Genomic DNA, 23,802 nt, shown 5'->3' with positions numbered 1-23,802 from the left:
CAGATGTTTGCTTTATTCAGCATTTTCTTCATTTAAAAAGAATATGTTTAAAAAATAAATAAAACACGAAAAAGTTCGTGTTGCCATATTTGGTTTCTACTCACTGACCGTCCATCTTAAGATATTCTTTACACAGCCTTTTCTTATTTGGTCGCGGTTATATCGCATGCAGTGTAACCTATGTATCTTCTTCCTCTGTGGTATTGTCAAAGAGGATGAGCAGTGACCGCCTGAATGCGGTGGGGTACATAGACACTATGTCTATGGTGGGGTATGCTCACGCTCAGATACGTAGACGGTGACTAATACTCATTTTTCAATGCACGTCCATCTGCTGTCGCGCCTCCGTTAAAATGGATATATCGCCAAGAAAACGGATCCGCTGCCTTTTGTGATATATATTAGCAGAAATTTCAGCAGACATGTGAGGAAACATATTTTTACATCAGTGCTTGCCGGAGAGCTGCTGCCGAGGAGCCCCCTCCCCAGCACCCCCGCCCCCTCTTTCCTTAAATCTTGCCCCATAGCAACGGTGCGTCCACTGCTTCAAAATGAAGAGGGGCTATAATCAGATGATGATGACGGACGCACGATCGATTACAGGTGGTATATATTTTTCTTATTGTCGGTGAAGCGGCTTAAATTCTCTGAAACATTGGGAAAACGTTGATGTGCATATATTTTCTCTGGATTTCAGCAGACGCTGTGTGTTGTGTTGTGTTGTGTTGTGTTGGGGGGGCTGCAAAGGTATAATTGCCCAAATTCAGTGGTGCATAGCCTATTGTAGATTCTGTCTAGGCTAACAGGAAGACTAGAGACATATATGCTTTTGCAATTGCTTCTAACTGAGCTCTGCACTGCTTCATTTTGTTATGTGATCAAATGCATGGTCAATTACAGCTGCCTTTGTATTCTTTGTAGCACTCTACCGAGGTGGCAGCAATGGCGGAGCCAGCAGATACAGCGTTCACCATGTAGTACTCCTTCCATGTAGAGGAATAATGCTAAAATCGATGATCGTGGAACTCTTGTAAACTGCCAGCAATTACAATGAACGCCACTCTTTTACCATCAGACCTGGTGGATATGCCAAAGCAGCAGACCTTCAATGGCACCCCTGGCACGCACACCCCTTCAGGTTGGGCCGTGATCCACACTGCTACCCTGACCTTTTGCTCCCTCCTCCTCATCTTCATCTTCTTCCTGGGCTCTTATGGGAATCTTGTAGTGTTTCTGTCTTTTTTCGACCCAGCGTTTCGCAAGTTCCGCACCAACTTCGACTTCATGATCCTCAACCTGTCCTTCTGCGACCTGTTCATTTGCTGCGTGACGGCTCCCATGTTTGCACTGGTGCTCTTCCTGGATGCAGGCGGAGGGGACGGCGTGTCGAAGAGTTTCTGCTTTGCCTTCCACCTCACCAGCTCCGGCTTCATCATCATGTCCCTGGAGACGGTCGCCGTCATTGCCTTGCACAGGCTGCGCATGGTTTTGGGGCAGCAGCCGAACCGCACCGCCTCCTTCCCCTGCACGCTGGCCCTCACTGCCCTGCTGTGGACATCCAGCTTCACCATGGCTGCTCTCCTCACCATGCGAGCATACCCACGTAGAGATGGGCCCTGCTTGCCACATTTTGGCCTAGGAAGTGGACAGGCCAGAGTTGTGTTGTATGTCTACCTGGCAGACTTTGCCTTCTGCGTCTCAGTGGTGTCTGTGTCTTATCTGATGATTGCTCAGACGCTGAGGAAGAATGCGCAAGTAAGGAAATGTCCCATCATCAGTGTGGATGCCACATGTCCGCCGCCCCCTCCCCCACTCCCTCTCCTTGCAGCCGGATTTGAGAGCATGCAGTGTGCTGTCCAAGGTCCCTCTCTGTACCGTAACCAGGTTTACAACAAACTGCAGAATGTACAGACACACAAGGCCAGTCAGCCTGTTGTTCCAGGCGCAGCTCAAGGAGCCACCTGCTGTCAACTGGTCTCTTCGGTCAACTTGGCCACAGCCAAAGACTCCAAGGCAGTTGTCACCTGCGTAGTTATTGTGTTCTCTGTGCTGCTTTGCTGCTTGCCAATGGGAGTTTCACTGGCGCAGGACGTTTTGTCACCAAAAAGTACTTTTGCACACTACCAATTTGAACTATGCGGCTTTGTGCTCATTTTCCTCAAATCGGGCATCAACCCATTCGTGTACTCGCGCAACAGCGCGGGCCTCCGCCGCCGCGTGCTGTGCTGCGTTCAGTGGGCCGCACTGGGCTTTCTCTGCTGCAAGCAGAAGACGCGCCTGCACGCGATGGGGAAGGGCAGCCTGGAAGTCAATCGCAATAAATCTTCCCATCACGAAACCAACTCGGCTTACGTATTGTCACCCAAGCCGCAGAGGAGACTGGTGGACCAGGCTTGCGGGCCCAGTCACTCAAGGGAGTGTGGGGGCAGTCCAAGAGCCACAGGTGTGCGCAAACCTCGCCTGCCGAGTACATCTACGCCGATCAACACCCGCATCGAGCCGTACTACAGTATATACAACAGCAGTCCCTCTGCAGGGCCAAGCTCCCCCACCAGCCTGCAGCCTGTCAGCTCTCAGACTTTTGCCTTTGCCAAGTCTTATGTAGCCATGCATTACCACACTCACCAAGACGCACTGCAAGACTTTGAAAGCACGTCTGCGCACCAGATACCCGTCCCTTCAGTTTAATCATTGAAGAAGGCTCGGGCAAATCGTGCCATGGCTATAAAACAAATGTGAATAAAAAGAAAAAAACGTGAAAAAAACTAATTGTAGGCTAAATGTATTTAGAATCAGTATTAATCCTTTGTTTTCTTCTACAGTAGGAAGACATGCTGTCAGAATGAAACGCTTGAAACTAAAATCAAGCAAGAGTTTTGTCATGGAAAGTCTTCTATCCAAAAATGACTTTTTCAGTTGACTGATTTGATTGAATTCCTTGCTCTCATGGATACATATTCACATCAGCCCTCCCCATATGTTGTGCACGTATGTGCTATTACCACGCACACCTATTGAGGTTGTCACTACAGGCAAAGCTCTACCGCTGCCTCCTCTCTGGCTGAAGTTTCAGCGCACTGGCTGCTACTCCCCTGCACAAGCCCACTCCTGGCTGTCAATGGCATGTGGTTGCACCTTGGTGGACTTTTGCTTCTGACGAAAAATGTATGTGTGAGCCTCATACAATTTTTAACACAATAAATGTTTTGGCAAGTGCAGGGTATCTGTATTTTGAATTTGTCAACCAGCTTTTCAAACGTGAGCACGTCTTTGTGTATTGGATGGTAAACGGGGCATTTCTCTCTAACAAAAATACAATTTGAGAATGCCAATAATGCTGTTGCGAAGTATTTGAATTTCCCCCCTTTTTTTCAGATGCTTCCAAATTTTGGAAGAATGACGGATTACTGCATCATAAAAGCAGCCCGCGCTGACAGCATCTAACAGACTTGTAGTGACTTGATCGACGTTTCCAAATCGCCGTCTGACGCGTTACTTTATACGTGTCACTTTATCAAAGCGAGGAACGTGAAAGCAAGCTTATTATCTTTGAAAAGGTTTTATAACTAGATTATATGTTATACATAGCATCAGCACCCTCTCGTGGCCTAAAATTCACCATGGCAACTACTTCATCCCCATGAAAAGATGATGACGGCTAAGTACATTTTCTCTATTTATTTCATTACCATGACACACGTATTGCCATGGTGTCCTCGTTTCACTCTCGCATAGTATATTTTCTTTGTTGTAATGCAACACTACAAATCAAGTTTCTCATTTTTTTTTAATTCTTTGCTGCAAATGTGTTTTACAGCAGTAAAAAGGATCCGTGTGCATCTTCGTAAACGCACAGAATACCTCTTAAATGAACCCACAGACATTCCGTACCTTGCAAACTTATTTGAAATTGTAGTCACTCACTCACTTTTGTTGTTATTCCGCAGCACCCTCTAAATGCATAAGTTACACTCACTCATTCAGTAAATTGATGACGCACACATTCTCCCTGCTTAAAACGTTCTAAGACCTGCCTTTTTTTTTTCCCATTTCTACAAGTACAAAGCAGCTCAGTTTAGATTATACACACACAACACACACACACACGCCCATCCACACAAATCCAGACATTAGAGACAATAAAACCACTATGAATATAGCCGATTCCCCTAAAGATCGCAAATCCCCCGATACATCACTCTTTTACTTGCAATTAATCAACACAAAGAGAGGCATAGATATGAAAGTCTGGCAATAAATCCGCTGCCCCGTGGGGTTGAGGCATTAGCCCCTTCTCATTCTTTGCACTACAGCTATTCTGCTGGCGGTGACTGATGTAACATCACCGGCTGCACAGACTGGGGGATGGATTGGGGCTCTGCTCCTGGGCTTCATGAAGTCCAGCTTCAGGATCAGGTTTAACCTTAGTTTTGGCTTTTCGGCGCAGTGTTACGGGCATCCATTCTTCCACCAAACAGGCTTCTGTTTAAAAAGTGTCCTCTCATCCTTCACGCGCCGCTGCTGTCGCATGATCGTGGGCAGTCTAACTGGAGATCGACAGTAGTCCGTGTTCATCAGCTGTATCGAGAATTCTGCATATGACCGGAGATTCAACCTAGTACAAAAACACACACCCCCCCCAAAAAATAAAACAAAACAGTTGTCAATCGCATTGAATGAGGTGTCGGTAATCTAAGTTGACAAACTCTGCACCAAGCCAGTGTAGTTAAACATAATAAATCAAAGTTATACAACATAGTTATGGTTTAACCATATAGTTATTATATAAGTTGTACCATCCATATTCAGAGTATGTTATTAGCATGAACAATAAGCCTAAAAAAAAAAAAAAAAATAGTTTTCTTGTGGTATAAATTACAATTAACACTTTTGAAATATAAATCACAATAAAAGCTAAATTAGAACAACACACCTTGATAAGAACAAGTCGTATAAACAAAGAGGGAAAAAAAAAAAAAAAAGAAAGAAAAAAAAAAAGTGAGTTGCAAACGTATTATTCATGCCAGAAAAAGAAGCGTGTGTAGACATGTGCCAATTATTTTACTCTGAACATCTGTCGGTTGGGTGTTCTTCATAAAAAAAATACAAAAGGCCGAGCATTAGATTTAGGAGTCACACGTACCCTCTGCTTGTTTAGACGGATTAACACTCGATTTGAAACGCTGTGATAACACAAGGACTTGTAGTTAACTCCCCTGATGTTATGCTCACAATGCAGTAACGCATTGCTTTATGTTGAGATCTGCCTGCTGCTCGTGCTGACCTTATCAGGTGAGCGCAGGCTTTCTTCTTTATGCGATTCACTTGGGTGTGATTGTGATCTGACCTGGATATGAGGCTTCAATAGCTCAACATAAACAACAGCTGGAATATCAAAATAATATTCTGATATTTACTGGATTAACACCGACTGAGAATGAATAGCATTTTCAGATCAACTTGACAACTTCATATTCAGAGTGAGCTATAATGGAATGAAGCTATGTGGAGGACGCTGACCACAGTGGCGCATGTGGACACGTATACACCTAAATTGCAGCATTTCTAATTTTCACAGAATGTGGCAACGCACACTGTTGCTTTGCAACAAAGGCCTTTGTTTCAGTTGCCAGATCCGCTACTTATAAGCGACTTTGGGCTTCTTTTTATTAGGAACCCAGTCACTTATTTTGGATTTGTTTTTCTAGATCGAGCTGCTTGTTTCTGTTACTGTTCTGTAGCAACTGAGTCGACGCCAGAACAGGATGACACACGGGTAAAAGGAAGACGCACTTCTGGGGCGCTGAGAGGGAACCCGAGCAGTGCTCTGTGTTTTTAAAGATATTATAATATAACCTAAATTTCTAATTGAGTTAAAATGGAAAGAATGAAAATTCCACCCCAGGATTAAGGATAATCCTATTGACAATGTTCCCAATGACCCACACATTGGCCAGGATGCAACAATAAACATGTGACCTCGCCAGTTGTCAAGGTAATGACTCCACAACAGATTAAATGCCTCGCCTCAAATCTCACACACTGCCACTAAGAACGTGTTTTATTTCTGTGACGACAGGTAAACTTACCCCGAGGATGTACTGACAAGTTTGAGGTTCCAGCATATAGACTGTGACAGCATGGGGAGACTCGGACTCCTTACACCTGACAGTGAGAAGACATATGATGGGAATTTAATCACGTGGGAAACAGTGAGGTATTATGCCACTGCTGCAGTTCCTGTCGTCCAATCCCCCGCCACACATTACACCCATGACTGTTCACTCACTTGAGCTTGACAATGACCTGTCTGGGCTTCCCCGTAAGATCACACACGTCGCCGTGACCATAGAAGTGGGAAACCAACCTATCGCGTTGCAAAGAAAAGGCAACAGAGTGAAAAATGAATAAGGAGGGCAGTTTCATTTTCATCCAGGCCAAAGTCAAAAATATGTAAATGACCTACTTGACTTTCTGCACTCCATCATCTTTGAGCTGGTAAGATCGGGCGACGTTCTTCTTGGCCCAGTCAGTGTGCTCCTCTGCGTTCCAGTTCCCCACCACCACGATGTTCTTTCCTTGCTCTTTGTCCTGGCACGCCGAGGGGCAATTCAATCACACGATAAATGCAAAAAAATATAAAATAATCATGATTTGTGCTGTTAAAAATCAACGAGCTATTTTTTTTGTTCTCTTTTTCACACTTTCACACATTAATCAATCAGTTTCTACTCCATCCAGCAAAGAGGAAGTCTTACCTCGTGGTATTGATGGACATGTTTTCCGTAACAGAATTCATATTTCCACCACCCCACCCCCTGAAACGGACACAATAAGATCAGCATGTGTCGCTGAATAATTCTTTAAATAGAGTTCAGACCAACATATCTCACCCCGTGCAGACAGTAGGAGCCACTGAGGAACTCCTTGATCAGCTGGTCATCGGTCAAGCGAGAAATGTGAGTGGTGCCCACGGTGACCTGAGACTGCCCTCCAACAGTCATGGGTTTGTGGGTGGAGGTGAAGGCTTCCTCTCTAACTGGTGCCACCTCCTCCTGAGACATGTCGGAGATATATTTGAGCCATTCGTTCCCCTTGTACGTGTAAAAGCTTCTCCCTTTGTGCAAATGCCTCACCTCTCTGGTGTCGGTGCTGAAAGGTGGTTTAAGATGGTCCTCTTGGTCCTTGTCCAGTTGGGCGAGCCGCTGAGGCCGTAGAGGGGAGCCCGCCAGAGCCTGGCAGAAGATGGCATTCACAGGCGAGGACTTGAACCTGCGATGAGTATGTTTGGAAACGGGTGAGAGGAAAACAGCAATGTCATTTAAACACCTTCACACAATTTCCATGGTTTCTAAATGCAGCACTTTTGAGTCAGCCTACCTGTACTTTGGGTGGGCGCAAAGCAGAGGTGTCAACACCACGACCTCGTATTCGCAGGTGGTGACCTCAGCGACAGACAAGATCTCATGCTTGGCCTCCGGATGACAGACGTACAGCACAGATGAAGAGCGCGGCTCGTTCTGTTTCAGCACACAAGGAGTCCCATTTCCCATCTCTAAGGCGTAGTAAGGGGTCAGCTGACCTTCTATATTTTTACTCGGCACCTAGACACCCAGCGGGAAAAGAGATGGAAAAAAAAAACAGAGGAAAGTGAGGAATTGACAAAAGGTCTGGCAGCTTAGGCTCCTCACTGAAGTCCACTTCAGTTTCGTCCTTACTTCTTTCTGCGCCGCCTTGGCAGTTTCTTTCTCTTCAGCTTGATCTGGAATAACAAAAAAAGGAATATAAACCCTTCTATAGTGCCAAAATAAGTAGCTAAAATGTGTTCAAGCAGAATCACAAAGAAACTCACCTGTCTGTTCTGACTGGCTCCTCTGCGCCATATTCCCCAAGTAGTACTCTTGAACACTAATTTTCTGTGGAGACACACACAGTCAACTTCAGTTCACACTGAACTATGTGCGGGCTCCTCAATCACGTCATCTGAATTTGAACCATTCACCCCCCACTGACCTGCCCGGTCTCCTTCTCTTCATGATACTGTCTTATATGCTTTCCATGGCACACCTCATATGTCCAGTACGACTCAATCTGCAATGTGGACAAAACCAGAGTTAGCGGTTAGTGTTTAATGGACCGAAGGCCCTCGATGCGAAAGCAGAAACATATGTTTCCAGTCTGCCAGCGTTGCGCGAAATTTCAACCGGACACACTCTCAGTTGCACTGCAGATGGAAATGGGCCAGAAGTAGAAATGTCTCACCCTGTAGGAGCAGCTGCTTCGTTTGAACAGCGGCTCCAGCAGGTCACCTGGACTGGGTCCGCTGTAGCCCTTTTCGTCATCCTGAGACATCCGGAGGCACCGAGCAAATGTGAGCAGAGTCGGACAAAGATAAGGGGGAAAAAAATAAAATGACTTCCATGCCAGTTAGGTATGATGTGCATCCTGCTCACTAACTTTTTTTTTTTTTTTTTTTTTTTTTACTTTTTCACTTCCTGTAAATGTCAGCTAAAAAAAAAACACTTTAAGTCGCAGTTTCGGTGGTTCACATGTGTTGCAGAAAAAAAACGGAGCGCAATGTTCAGTTAAACTGGGAATACATTTAAGAGCAAAGGCTGAGCAGGATATGTGAACAATGATCAGAACCAACAAAAAAGAACAGGGTTGAAACATCATCAAGAGAAGCAGCAATGTACCTTATACTTTTTCATGATCTATGGTATCAGACACAAAAGCTCCCCGTTGTGTCTGATCATCTTCTGTAAAATGGCCTACCAGTCAGCTATGCTGCACAGAAGGGGGAACCTTGTCTTACATGAGCCAAGCTGCTCAATCTTGCAGTTCAAAGAAAATATTTTGCGAACCCTTTGCAATTGCCACGATTTCTAAATAAATGATTCATTAAGGGTAAAAGGCAGGAGAACCCTTTAATCAATTCGTCCTTTAGAAGTCACAACCTCCATCCTGCAAGTGCTTGTGAGGCTTACGGACTTGAGGATTTCTGGACCATTTATTCAAACAGAACAGTTTCAGTATTTCTTTAAATTCCTCGACAGAACATTCCTCCTTGGGTCAGGCCTCTCAAGTAGGTTTCAAAAAGGAGTTTTATTCTTTCACAACTGTTCTGTTGTTGATTTCTATGTGATTGGGTCTTTTTTCCATCACTCAGCATCGTCTAAGGTCACAGACTTCTGTGAGGACATTTTCCTGAAAAGAAGTTTCTAAGCAAAATTTTGACCCCACAAGCAGCCTCACACTATGATGCTCCTTCCGCCATGTTGCTTTACCGATGTGCCTTTTTCCTCTAATGGTGGCCTCAAAAGCATTTGCCACCTCTCTCGTGTTGTCCCCCATTAACGCTATACGTCATCCCTCCACTTTCTGTTTGATTTACAAAAGACATATGACCAGAAGGTATTTTGGTCAATGCGTTTTGATGTCGCTTTGATGAAATTCCCAACACGTTTAATAAATGAGCAATACAACAATCTCAAAAATGTCAAACTTTTTCTTGCAACTGCTTATATAACTACGAGTGACATAACATCTGCAGGATGTTTAACACTCAAAACCCTCTTATGACACCCTGACGTGTGAACCTGACACAGACTGTTAACACCACTCACCTCGTCTTTGGCTGACAGGGAAGGCAGCAGACACTTGTACTTCTCCTTTTCTGTCGTTGTCATGATGACAAAATCATCTTCGTTGTAGAGTCCACCTGAAATGGGCTGTAAAGACAGAAGCAAGCTCTAAGTCATATTCATATATTGAAGATCTGTTATCATTCATTATACCAACCGTTCTGTTATTAGCTATATTTTTAAATGCTTCCTGATTGATTGATTGATTGATTGATTGATTGATAAGAATTCAGTTTAATGCAGCGCCAGTAACATCTCCCCAGCCTCTTCCAGCAACTCTGTTCCTCAAAAATCAACGTGCTACGATAGCCGGAGGTATACCAGTGTGAATTCGGCGCCTGGCCAGGTGATTTTGAAAGGGATTTCGTCTGTGAAGGAAGGATAACCCCCTCTGTTGGCGGAGACACCGCTGCAGACCTCCAATAGCCCTCCGAGGTGCACCAACAGCAGCCCAGCAATCATCTCTCCTGTCCGGCTGCTGACCTCCTGCAGCCCGCTTATAGAGTCCGGTGGAAGCCTCCTCTTCTCCAATGGAAGCTGCTGAAAAGATGAACTGAAACACACTGAAGGGTCCAGGGGAATCCGGTTTAACAGACGTAAGATATGACTGAGTGAGGCGGATGTCAATAGAGCACTGAACACAGGAAGTTAAAAGTTTACTTGCCACGTCTTGTTCCGCCTGTGGTTTGAGGTAAAATCAAGCTACAGCGCCCCTGGTGGTAGTATGGGGGTGTTGAAATACATTTTGACATGAAATAGATGCTCTTGAAACTTCCTACTGTGGGGGTGGAGTGGACAAGAACTAAATAAACATGTCACTCGCTTTTGTTGCACCATTCTCTCTGCCACACAACCCGTGATACTACAAATACTAAATACTGTTAACGAAGTGCTTAAAAGCTGTAACTGTTCAGGTTCTTTCTCTTTGTAATACAGTGTCTAGATTTTTGTAATATTTGATGAAAGTGTATTTATTTTTAGATATTTCAGTTTGCACAAACATTCGCTTTGAAGCAGTATGCATGTTGAATTAATAGCTGTGTTAGATTTTGTGATGCAGTGAAGGAGTGGGAGTTCAGGGTGACAGTTTGTTCCCCTTTCCTCCCCTTAGATTGCTCATATGTATCCGCTTTCTGGTTCCAGCTGGTGTCTTGTTGTGCTTGGCTTGCTTTCATAGTGTCTGAAATCATAGTAACCATGTCACAAACTGGGACTGTGTCTCGGGGAACAATCAATAACAGTTTCTCTATCTTTGTTCAGCCTTTTCCTCACTGTCAAGCCTTGATGACAATGGGACATCAAGACTTCAAGATGACTTCGTGGGGTCAATAAACGCAGACACACACAAAAAAAGAAAAAAAAACAGGTGCTGGAGTTTCTCACTTTATTAATCTCTTCTGAAGAATGTGCTTTAGTTTATATAAATCCACAATAGAATTTTAAATCGTAAAATTCTACTGAATATTCTAAGATATTTAAAGAAGTATGTAAAGTATTTATTTATTTTTAAACTGATGCTGAAATCACATGCGAATGTTAAGGCTCCGATAAATGGTAAAATGTATGATCTGAACTTGTAAATATTGTGTACAGTAGAGCTCATATATTAGTCACAGGCCAGCATGATATATGTTTCTTTTATAAGAGGATACACCATTGCTAGAGTGTACACTTTGAACAGCTGGTTGTTTGATGTTTATTGAGGTGTGAATAGGGGAAAAGAAAAACCTCTTCTCTTTTCTCTATCAATTGGTGGTTGTCGTACTTCTACTAGAAGTAAACAGGGCAATTTTTTGTCTTAGAAGCATATTTATACATGCATTTGAAGTTACTTTAGGGTGGAGTGTGGAGATGAAAGTATTTCATTGCATCCATCAAAGACGGCACCATATACTGTCTAACTTCAAAAGATAGAGGAGATCAATAAGTTTGAGCTCTTTCCAGAGCACTTTTTTGTTGTTGCTGTTGTATACTAACTGTATGCCTCATTGCTAAGTTCACATTTCTCTTGAAGAACCTTACCACATCCTCATTTTCTGAAACCAATAATCACCAAAAGCAGTCACTGTTCTCAGACCGGTACAAACTTGTATTAGTGGAAGTATTTAGTTCCTTTTGAGCTTGAAATGCTTAAGGCAGCTTTAAAGATCAGTGTCTCCTCTCTGCCTCCCAGTGGATGGATTTAGAAATGTAAGCATGGGCTGAATGCACGGCGGTAATACTTAAGGAGATCTCACTATTATTTTCAGGACTCGAGTTTAAAAAGCCATAGATCCAATCCAGAGGCTGATCATCTCATGGTCTATTAGTGTGGTTGACTTGTATAAAAGCAAGTGGAGCAGTTTGGCACCTACATACAGCATCTTTACTCTGTTTTTTTCCATGACTGTTGATTCAGCATTGCTATGAGTTGACAGATCATAAATAAATTCCCTCAGGCAGAGGATTTCGCAAGAAAAGATCTTCCAGTTGTTAGAAAAATTTAAAACATAGACCTTGAAAAATATGTGATGCTGCATTCCACTATCAGACGTTACCTTGGACCGACTGGAAATAAGGAGAGTAAACATGAGATGAGGATTTTTTTTCCCCACCTGTGGGTGGAGCTGTTGATGTGAGGATGCGCAGCATGTGAGCCAGGAGAAAAGGTATGAGATCAGAACAGAGATTCTGAGACAAAGAGGGAGAGCAATGGTAGGAGAGGAGGATATAGAGGTACAGGGAAGGATATATGCAAGGGGACATACCATGGGATCATCCATCCTCTGTAGAAGCTCTTCTGCTTCCGTACATACAGATTATACTCATACATGTCTGGTTTATGCATTCTACATAAATATACGTGATTATTTACATTGTGTATGAAGAGTATAGATAGATATATAGATAGATAGATAGATAGATAGATAGATAGATATATAAATAGATAGATAGATAGATAGATGGATGGATGGATAGATAGAACTTGAACTCACCACTTTGAAATGAGCATTTTCATTTATCTCACTGTCATCCACGGGGTGAACTTGATTTGCATAGATGCCTTCCATACACCCTCACCTTATGCATAATTGATACAACTGTCATCTCCCCAACCATAATAACATCATTCCAAAGGGAGCTGAGAGAAATGAATCTTGGCATTTGAAGGTTTTGAGCAAAGATTAAGCTATCTCCTGAGCCTTCACCTAAAAATTCACGTGGAATATGTCAGACATCAAATCAATACTGGCACTTTTTTTTTTTGGCTAGATTTTCCTAATGACATTCAGTATTGATTTGTGAAAAGCATTCCCTCTTGTAGCATAGGTTTTCCTTGTTAAAAGCTTGTTTTTTCCAGCCTTTCCCTTCAGACTCCATGCGACTTCTCAGCAGAATCACTTAGTTCCGTGAGGTTATTCATTAACCTATCATCATTACATCGTGCCTTTCACCTGAAGCTTTTCAGAGCGATGATAACGCCATAAGACTCAAGGTGACTTTCCCATTTTGACGAATCCTCAGCAACCTCACAGGTGTGCTATCAGCTGAAGCGGCGTAATTTCACAACACTAAGAATGTGTCCTGATATGCACGTTAAGCCTTGCCTGGGCAAACTTTCTAAATTCTGTATGCACTGCATGGGCATGTTATCAGTTATGTGACTGTGGCGTTTCAGTCAAACTAAAACACTGTATCATAAGCTAAACAAATCTTACAAGGTGCAACTGCAAAAGAAGCAAAACAGCAAGTCAGAGCCACGTGACAGAAATGGATTTAAGCGTGCCAGTGGATCAGAGTGCTGCTCTGCACATCCCTGCAGAGAAGGTAATAAGAGAGTATTTTTGTTTGGATGGGCCTGGAGACGATCCAGATCTTCACAGCACTGCTCCCTGCTATATTTGTCTGGGAGTGAGGTTTAACTCTTGTATGAGAAGATAAGAGGTGGGGGTGGGGTAGATAGAAGATCTCTGCATCCTCCAATGCACCATAAAGACACTGAGCAATATACATTGTTAGTCCACTGTTGAGGTTAGAGTTCTCGTTGGATGTATATTTCGTATTTTATATTTACAGCCTTTTCTTCCAGAAACTCCATTTTTGGGGAAACTTCCACTCACAGCTCCATCAAAGCAGTCTATCCCACCATGACCACTCTCAAAGGTGACTGTGGATGTTTATGTAAATACAGTTTGCTTTGTCCGAGACTTAAAGCTGTTTGAGAGAGTCTTGAGATGCCAGGCTTGAATACAGAAGTTAGTGAAACCCCAGAAGTGTCCTTTTGTTCTATAAGCAAGAACAGAAAGTGGGTTAACTACTTGAAAATGCATCCCGAGCAGTGTGTATAAGCTGGAAGAGCTTAGAGAGACTCTGAAGACTTGGAGAGTGAAAGTCATTTAGGGTCTCTAAGTGATGCAAATAGTCCAAGGTAAAGAAAAGAGCTCTTGGGTGATGGAATGGAGGGTGCAAAATGTAGATGTTTGTTCAATATCAGCAAGAAATGCTTGAAAACAGTACTGGTGTGTAAGAAAACATTATTACAAGACATTATTCTGCCTTCATTAATTGAAATCTTAAACACAGAGCATCAGTATTATGTTACACCATTACTTTGTGAAGAATTTGATCAAATAATATACTTGTTTCTACAAATCTGAATACAGAACCCAAACAAATATCACCCTCTTAGATATTCAATGGAGGCCAGGAGGATACTGAATATTTGATTGATTTGTGTCAATTTCTGATATCTAAGATATCTAAGCAAGATCACTTTTAGTGTCCACAACAATCCACATATATACAGGGTATATTAATCCATTCATGTCTCAGTACTCTCAGCTCTTTATCTTGCTGAGGTGAAGTACAGTATGTTGCACACTTGCTGCATCATTTACATTCCACTCTGCTCTTGAGTAATTGATGCAAAGACTCCCCACGCAATCCATCATCATTTGAATGCAGTCACAAGATTTCATTGGCACCAATTTGGACTGCAGAAGGGTCGAACTGGCTGGGATATGTGAGATGTGATAGCTTCTTCAGTTTTATGTATCCACGGTGTACAATTTCGAAAGATGTGTAAAGCATCAGACAACCGAGAGGGAAAACAAGTGCAGACAACAGTTTAATGTGTGTAATTTAACCTTCGGCCTGTGAGTGCTTGTATGCCTCCAAACAATACAACAAGATGATTACAGATCATGACAAACAAGCTGCAACGAAACTGATTGTTAAAATGACAAACTGACAATGCTATTAGCAATTAGATTTCCACCCTGTGTGTTTTCCTGTAGTAAAACTGTGGAAAATAGTGCAGAAGTTTCCATTACTTTGTGTTTTCACTTTGATAGGAGCAGATTTAATGAGCCTCACCTATTTGTAAGTGCATCACAGCATAATATTAGCAATAAGTGATCCTGACACTTAGTATTCAGAGCACTATCCCCATTACACTTTGTAGTAATGCTTGTTACATTTACTGCCTCTAAAAAAAGAGTGACTTTAAGTGATCCTAAATTGCCATTCATATCCTGCCAAATAATTATCATCTTCCATAATGTGCATCACTGTTCATGATATCCAGTTAATTCTGGTGTATTTAGTTTGGTAAAAGGCCCCTCTTGAATTGTCGCCATGTCTGCCAGTTGTTCAAGGTCTCCCCAAAGAACCCCTGAATCCTTTTAAATCCTCTGGCTGTCTTGTAAGTTCCACACTCGAACATGACAACGCTACTTCTTTCAGATTTGCTGAGTGTGCAGAACTGTCGCCGATGCGCTGCTATTTTTAGTTGATTTTCCTTTAGGAGCGCGTCTCTTCCTTTTTCAGCCTTCAAAGTTTTTCCTAACTTTATCCCCAACCTCTGTTTGCCAGGGGCCATACAGCAATAGTAGACTTTTTTAGTAAACAATGTACGTGTTAACACTCAAATGAAAAAGACATGCTGAAATTATATTGGCAGCTTGGCATCATGCTGCCTCTTTTCAAATGGCACAGGGAATCTGACCTTTTCATGATCTCAGTGCTGTCAGGAGATGACCTTTGTGCACAGCATCACATCGTCGATGCGTATGAGTCTATGGACGAGGCAGGCTTTGCGTTTTAAAAATCATGTCAGTTCCAGCATCTGAGCAAAAGGACAAGAAATCTTCCATTTAATTTAGCTTTGTACTATAATGTGCCTATATTCCCACCACTAAATGTTATTTATCATTCAGTTAATGTGAGACTGGTTTATCTGACAATAATTTTATGTTTTATGGAGTTTTGGTTAGAATCGCAAGAGGGAAAAGAGGCATGGTTCAGAGACAAATTTATTCCCTGTCTAGTCACAGACTGATTCTCTTGAGAATAGAAGGAAATTCAATTCAAACACCCACATAAAAGCTGTTAATGTTTTTTTTTCAGGACATTCTCACGCCTCTTTTTTTTTTTTTTTTTTTTTTTTTTTAATACTTTATTTATAGTTTACAAGTTTTCCAAAGACAATAGTAGGACATACAGGAGAAAACCAAAACAAACAACAACAAGAAACAAATAAAAAAAAAAAAAAAAAAAAAAAAAAAAAAACAAGGCTGCCAGACAATTCACAAGATATCTAATCTATACTTTCATAGCTGTCGCAATGCTAGTATCTCCAGAGCGAGGCAAAATTACATGAATAAGTGAATCCGATCCAACACTATACAACATAGTTATATAGCCAGATAAATCAGAGTCCCTGTGGTTATCAGGTGATGTCACACTTTGCCAAAAAAGGCCCCCATGTTCTCTCAAACCTGTTTTGTGTCTTCGGTTTGTGTAGACGGAGTTTTTCCATCTGTATAATAGATAGCATTTCTTTCAGCCAGTGTGCAAAAGAAGGTGGAGTGGTGGACTTCCAGGATAGAAGAATAAGTTTCTTAGCCACCACCATTCCTATCTGCCAAGCCATCTGCACGTTGCGTGGTAGCTCGAAAGACAATGCAGAGCATCCAAAGATGGCCAGATCCTGGTTAGGCTGAATGTCTTTTGAATAGGCTAGCGAAAGCCACTCGAAGATTGCAGTCCAAAAACTATGCAGAGTCGGGCAGAACCAGAATAGATGCGCTAGTGATCCCTCAGCTGAACAACACTTGTCACATACAGGAGACACCGTAGGAAAGATACGGTTTAATTTTGTTTTTGAGTAGTGTAGTCTATGTATCACCTTATACTGAATTAGCCTGTAGCGCGAGTTAATAGAACAAGAGTGAACCCGAGACATTGCCTCTTCCCAGAACTCTGCTGATATCTCCGAGTTCAGGTCGCTGGCCCATGTATCCCTAATGTGATCTGAAGAAACAATGGTGGTAAAGCAGTTCACAAATTTTGACACCAGCTGCTTTGAGTCCGGAGAGAGTAAGAGATTTCCAATAAAAGGATGTGTGGTAGGGGTGAATTCAAAGTGTGGGCAATTCTCCTTGGTGTAATGTCTGACTTGAAGATATCGAAAGAAATGTGAATTTGGAAGATTAAATTTAGTCCTTAATTGAGTAAAAGATGGAAATTTGCCATCAATGTACAGATCTAAAAATGTTTTGATACCCCTCTCTCTCCATACCGTGAACACCCCATCCAACAATCCAGGCTTGAATGAATGATTCTGACATATTGGAGCATGAAGGGAAACACTGGGATTCTGGCAGGCCACCTTTATCTGACCCAATATTCGCAAAGAATGCTTTAGGGTAAAATTTAGTTTAATTGACTTATCTACCAGGGCAGAGCCAGAAAACAGAAGGGCAGGAAGTGAAGAATTTTTGACTGCAGAGGCTTCCAGTTGTAACCACGAAGGGCTCCTGTCAATCAGTTCACCCCCACTTTTCCAGTACATAAGAGCCCTGGAATTAGCTGCCCAATAGTAATGTTTAAAAATAGGTAGACCAAGGCCACCTTTCTTGAGAGGTTTGTGTAGGTGAGCTTTGGATATCCTGTGTGATTTGTAGCCCCACACAAAGGGCAATATAATAGAATCAAGCTTTTTAAAAAAGGATGCATTCAAATACACAGGCAGGTTTTGAAAAAGATAAAGAAACCTAGGTAGGCTCACCATTTTAATAGCATTAACCCGTCCAATCATGGATAAGGGCAGTGTCCTCCAAGACTCGATATTCACACTGAGTTTCTCTAATGCTTCTATGAAGTTCAATCTGAAAAGACGCTCTGGGTCCTTGGTCAGTTTTAGTCCCAAATAAGAGAAACAGTCCTTCACTACGCTGAAAGGCAACTTACTCAGGAAGTCCTCAGTAAATTGATTCACTAAGGGCATAAATTCGCTCTTTTGCCAATTGATGGTGTAACCAGAAATCTTCCCAAAGGAATTTATATAGTCCAGTAGGATGGGGATAGAAACTGCTGGGTCGGCCAAACAAACAAGGAGATCGTCCGCGTAAAGGGTTACTCGGGTCTCAATGTCACCCAACTTTATGCCTTTTATATCTGGATGTCCCCTAATGCCAAGTGCCAACGGCTCCAGTGCGATATCAAACAGCAGTGGAGACAAAGGGTCCCCTTGGCGAACGCCACATTGCAAGGAAAACGGACTAGATTTATCCCCATTTGTGAGAATAGAGGATTTTGGATCAGTGTATAATATTTTAACCCATTCTATGAATGTGTCGCCAAAACCAAACCTCCTCAGTGTCGCAAATAAGTAGGGCCACTCTATCATATCGAATGCTTTGTGAGCATCCAAAGATAATATGGCGGCTCTATCGTCCTTGCCATAAGTGGCATATAAAATATTGAGAATTTTGCGGACGTTACAGAAGGAGTACCTGCCTGGGATAAAACCTGTTTGGTCCGGGTGAATGATAGTAGCTATATGCTTGCCCAGGCGGTTTGCTAAAACTTTCGTGATTATTTTCAAATCATAGTTAAGGAGAGCGATGGGCCTGTAACTGCCAGGGTCTGTTTCATCCTTATCCTTTTTTAATAAAACACAAATGTTTGCTTCACTAAGAGAGGACGGGAGCCGCTTATTTTTAAATGTATCTTGAATCATACGCAGCAAAATAGGAGCAAGGAGATCAAGGAAAGCTTTGTAAAACTCTGGCCCAAACCCATCAGGTCCGGCCGCCTTTCCAGTAGGAAAAGCTTTAATGGCTTCTTGTAGCTCAGGAAGTGCAAAGTCTGAGTCTAAATTTTCCCTGAAAACGTCATCCAGCTGTGGGAACTGGAGTGAATCAAAAAACTGGTCGAAGTCTTCCTGTGTAGCTGTTGATTTGGAAGTGTAAATTTCAGAGTAGAATTCACTAAATCTTTTGTTGATATCCTTCAAATCAGTTAGCATCGAACCAGATTTAGATTTAATTCTGTAGATGGATCGTTTTGCTTGTTCTCCCTTTAACTGCCTAGCCAATAACTTCTGTGGTTTGTCGCCAAGCTCAAAATGTCTCTGTTTAAGTTTTAGAAGTGTCTTGCAAATTTGTTCCCCTAAGATGGAATTGTATTCATATTTTAACTTAAGAATGTTGTTATAGTCTGTTTGGAGCAAAGAGGTTCTATAAACCTGTTCTGCCGCCAGCAGTTCCCTCTCAATCGTGTCCAACCTGCCTCTCTTAGTCCTTTTCGATGTTGCTTCGTAAGAAATAATTATACCCCTGATATATACTTTGAGTGTCTCCCACAGTATTGAATCATTCACCTCCCCATTGTCATTAATCTCAAGGAACTGCGAGATGTGTGATGTAATGTGTTCCTTGAATGCCTGATCTGTGAGCAAAAAAGGGTTAAATCGCCAACTATAGGCCTGCTTAGGAAGAGACAATTTAAGTTTGAGGGTGACAGGACTGTGATCTGATATTATTATGCTATGGTATTTGGTGTGGTCAACATTTGAGATTAATCTAGAATCCACTAAAAAGTAATCAATCCGTGTGTAAGATCGGTGTACGTGAGAGTAGAAAGAATAATCGCGATCAGATGGGTGCTGTAATCTCCAAATATCCACCACTTTCTTCGACTTCATCAAATTGTTAAGAGTTTGTCCAGCAAGGATTTTAGGTGGGGGAGCAGAGGAGAGCCTATCGAGGTATGGATCCAGATAACAATTGAAGTCACCCCCAATCAGTATATGACTTGAATCATCATCCGGGATCAGGTCAAACACCTTGCGAAAAAAGGCTGGGTCATCTATGTTCGGTCCATAGATATTTACCAGTATAATGGGAAATGAATTAATATAGCCAGATAAAATTATAAACCTGCCATTTGGATCAGTTATGGAAGAGTGAAAACGGAAGGGTACAGATTTACGGAAAAGAATGGCAACGCCTCTAGCTTTGGTTGTAAAAGGTGACTGGTAGACCTGTGAAATCCAGTTAGCTCTGAGTATCCTATGCTGAGTGGCTTTAACATGCGTTTCCTGCAAGAATATTATGTCAGATTTCAGTGACTTCAAATGTGCAAAAACTTTACCTCGCTTTATCGGGTGGCCTAAACCACGGACGTTCCAAGAAACCAAGGATATGGAATCAAGCGTGTTATTCATTTGTGGTACGTTGAAGGTGCGACAATATTAAACAATACGCAACAAAAGATACCAACATTATGGGAAAACGTAAAGGTAACATTGAATTTGGCAGCCAGCAACAAACAAAAAAGGTCAAGTAACAAACAGTTAACAAATACATGAACAAAACCCCCAACCAGTGCTTCCCCAAACGAAGCAAAGTCACCCACATCCACATCAGGGACCACCAGGCAACGGAAAAAAAACCCGGAGAAAAACACCTCCAGCTCACAGCCCCTCTATGGCACTCACATTACAGAACAGGTTAAGCATAAGAGGAAAAATAGTAAATGTTCATTCAGTGCATGTTTAGACTCTCTGCACTATCGAAATATAGCTTTTCAAAGGTTTTGGTCGACAAAGTTCTTAGCTTCTACCAGGTTGCTGAATACCTTCACTTGATCCTGGTAATGAACATGGAGCCTGGCCGGGAAGCGCAGCGAGTGGCGAATCTCCCTCTCCCTCAGCAGCTGAAGCACCTCACGAAAGCTCCGCCGCTGCTCCATCACCTCCGCAGTATAGTCGGGAAAGATCAAAATACGCTGGCCTCCGTAATCCAACGACCGCTGTCTCCCGAGCCGCAGAATCTTTTCTTTATCCTGTGCGAGGTGTACCCGTGCAATTATGGTGCGAGGTCTGGAGCCTTCCGGTGGTTTGGGCTGTTGTGTGCGGTGCGCCCGATCGATGACTACTGGCTTGGTGAAGCTGTCATCCCCCAACAGCTTGGGAATCAAGTTGGAGACGAACTCGGTCGGCCTCCCTCTCTCTTCGCCTTCGGGAATGCCGACGATCTTTATGTTGTTGCGCCTGGATCTCCCTTCCAGGTCCGAAAGCTTGGCCCGGAGCTTTTTATTTTCCTGCCGCAGCTCGGCGACTGACGTTTCCACAGCATGGATGCGCTGTTCGTGGTCCGCGGTCTGAGTTTCGTTGACGGACAGCCTCTCCGTGAGTGCTTTCTGGGCGGACAAAAGACTCTGGAAACTCAGCTCAAACTTGTCGAACCTCTCGTTAAAAGACTGCAGCAGCTTGTTTGACATTTTCTGCCAAAGAAGTGGAAGCTCGTCTTCCTCCTCTGCCGACGACATACCCGCAGGTTTCGTGCTAGCTTGATCACGACTAGTAGCAGCTTCTGTTGGTGAGCGAGTAGCTCCTTTTCCGCTTCGTGAGGATTTGGTCGACATGTTCGTGCTGCAATTTTCGATAAACTTAACGATGAACACAATGCGAAGTCTCTACGACAAAAATGGAGAGTCTGGCATGCAAAAAAATGCGCTTTTAATTAGTAAATTCAATGTGCCACGAGGAGCCAAAAAAAACACGTCTACTCCGTCCGCATCTCACAGCGCCCCCTTCCCTCACGCCTCTTTTTTGGAGGAAGTTGAGAAACTTTGTAGATCAATAAACTTTTGTTATTTGTGGGTGTAACCTGAGGGAATCTCAGGAGGAGGAGATGGAGAAGGGGCAGCTTGGCTTCCCTGGTGGTGTCAAGGTGAGTCTGTTAGCCTGATGGCTTGTTCACTCTGCAGATGTCACCTGGTCATTATCCTGAGGCAGCCATCTGCCAGTTGGTCCTGCAGGGCCCGGACACTCCGTCTTCTGGGCCCTGTGTGACTGGCAGGATCCATACTGCTTTCTCTTCTACTTTTACCCGTTACTCAACCCACCTCTAGAGTCCAAAAGGCCTGGCTGGTCAGGGGCAGAGGAAGACAGAAGACATGCATATATATTGTACAAAAAAACAGAAAAGCAAGGTATGAACCCTGCTAAAATTTTGGATAAATTAACGATGTTACGGCAGTTTTTGCCTGGGCTCCCCTCACAGCTGACTACTTGGCTTCTCACCCTCAGTGCTGCTGGGATGCAGAGAGATACCTTACATCGCCAAGTCATGACTAAAGCTTTCACTTGTCTGTGGTTTTAACAACAAAGTGCTTCATTTGAGAGCATTATTGTTTAAAATATTCTATGGACAGAATCATCAGATACTAAAGTGTCTTGTACCTTGAATCATCCAGGATGGGTGATTTTTTTTCCCACTCAGCTCAAGCCTCACTTTTGGACACAGTTAATCATGCCCTCCTTCAAGGTGCTGGATTTCGGTGTGATTTCTGCTTTCAAGATGTAATTTGGACTTGATGGGGTTTTAGGTTTGCTGCCTTATTACAAAGAGATTTCATTTCTGAAGTGAGAAGCCTGATGCTGTTAGGAAATTGGATTTTTTGGTGTGTACATATTCATTTAACATGATTCATGTTTCCTAACAGGCCTGGGTACGGAAATGAATGTACTCATATAAATATGACTAACTTTGATTTAGTTAACATAATACTGATGTCAGTCAGGCTGAAGAGTGAAAGAAAGTGGAACAGCCCAGAAATGTATCAGTACAGTCTGATTTACATGGCATCGTGACAGTTTGAAAGATGTACAGCAGTCAGTGGTGATGAACAGAAGGTGGATAACGTTTCAAAAAAGTCATACATGCTTTCTCTAAAGTCATACGTAGTCTTTTTATTTTATTTTATTCTTCTATGATGGTAACTTAAAGAACATCTGAACCGGAGTGCGCATGTAAACACAAGAGCTAAGAAAAAAGAGATCCAATAATTCAACACAGATGGATGTTTTTGTTCTATGCATTAAAGCAAGTCTGAAAACAACATTACAAATTAGAATGTCAGCAATTAGCAACTTTGCTCGTCTCCAGGTTTGCTAAACATGGGTAATTTATCCAAATTGATGAGGAAGTAAGCAAAGACAAGTCAGTTCAATGAGCAACTAATCAACAACTTGGTTATTAGCACTGCACTCAGTTTTGCATAGACACGGTGGTTTGGAAGAAAAAGACTTTAAAAAGCAATATGGTGGAGTTCTCTGACTTCTTGTGTGTATCTAGACATAGTATGAGGCCACTATGCAGTGACACAGGGAAGATGTAAAAACAACAGACTTAAGAGTTTACATTAACCAAGCTGTTAATCTTTTATCTTTTGATTGTGCTGGCTTAGGAGTGACACCAGCTAGTTGTCTTTTCCTAAATCCAGACTTTATATAACTCTATATTGTACTACATCTCCTGGTCAAAAACTTTGCTGCCTTCTGTTTTCAAATGCCAAGTGAAAGTATTTCATTAGCATTTGGTCCCAGATCAAATTATTCTGCTGTAATCATGGGCATCAATCGGCTCCAGCTCTGATTGACACTGATGGAAATGCAACTGCCAACTGTGCAAGCTAATTTTTTATTTAGGGTGCAGTACCAGGGCTGCAGGAGAGGACAATGCTCGGCCTTTCTTTGCAGAGACACATTTCTACAAACCTTAACAATGAAGGCTTTGAAATTTGACGACACCAACTCAAGGACAAAGAGAGACCTGATTGATTCATTTTACCTGCCTATAAAACAGCTGGCACCTTATGTCTCATATTTGGGGGCCTGACATCAATGGTCCAGTTAAATAGTGAACTAGTCATTATCTCGATTCTTTTAATTTTTTATTTTTTTATTAGAAATAGTTGTTCAATATGGCCTACAGGATAAAGAGCAAATGCTATCACCTCAACGCTATTTTAGCTTACAGCCGCGTCCCATGGGAGGTGGTAGTTTCTAAACATTATTCATAGCCCTCTGTGTATTGAGTGTAAA

General features: G+C 42.5%; 2 protein-coding genes across 3 annotated transcripts; one reads left to right on the top strand and one right to left on the bottom strand.

Annotated features, from left to right (window-relative positions):
- The first annotated feature begins 290 nt into the window (after window positions 1–290).
- On the top strand, window positions 291–3,209 carry gpr75 (G protein-coupled receptor 75). Of its 2 annotated transcripts, XM_075484032.1 has the most exons (3): window positions 291–603; window positions 922–1,138; window positions 1,253–3,209. In XM_075484032.1, the coding sequence occupies exons 2-3, from the start codon at window positions 1,051–1,053 to the stop codon at window positions 2,686–2,688; spliced, it is 1,524 nt and encodes a 507-aa protein (XP_075340147.1). In that variant the 5' UTR covers window positions 291–603; window positions 922–1,050; the 3' UTR covers window positions 2,689–3,209. The 2 variants fall into 2 exon arrangements, with proteins under 2 accessions (XP_075340147.1, XP_075340139.1); XM_075484024.1 differs by having other exon boundaries at window positions 292–603; window positions 922–3,209.
- A 559-nt stretch (window positions 3,210–3,768) lies between these two features.
- erlec1 (endoplasmic reticulum lectin 1) lies at window positions 3,769–10,276 on the bottom strand. The gene is made up of 14 exons (XM_075477413.1): window positions 9,966–10,276; window positions 9,627–9,731; window positions 8,263–8,343; window positions 8,014–8,091; window positions 7,853–7,916; window positions 7,719–7,762; window positions 7,381–7,604; window positions 7,137–7,272; window positions 6,894–7,055; window positions 6,759–6,818; window positions 6,467–6,591; window positions 6,290–6,367; window positions 6,090–6,165; window positions 3,769–4,615 (listed from the first exon to the last, which is right to left on the bottom strand). The coding sequence occupies exons 1-14, from the start codon at window positions 10,104–10,106 to the stop codon at window positions 4,544–4,546; spliced, it is 1,446 nt and encodes a 481-aa protein (XP_075333528.1). The 5' UTR covers window positions 10,107–10,276; the 3' UTR covers window positions 3,769–4,543.
- Between the last annotated feature and the right edge of the window lie 13,526 nt (window positions 10,277–23,802).

This window comes from Odontesthes bonariensis, chromosome 2, assembly GCF_027942865.1.
Source record: "Odontesthes bonariensis isolate fOdoBon6 chromosome 2, fOdoBon6.hap1, whole genome shotgun sequence".
NCBI lineage: Eukaryota > Metazoa > Chordata > Actinopteri > Atheriniformes > Atherinopsidae > Odontesthes > Odontesthes bonariensis.
The sequence above is the reverse complement of the archived record's forward strand: the minus strand, read 5'-3'. Positions and strand labels throughout refer to the sequence as shown.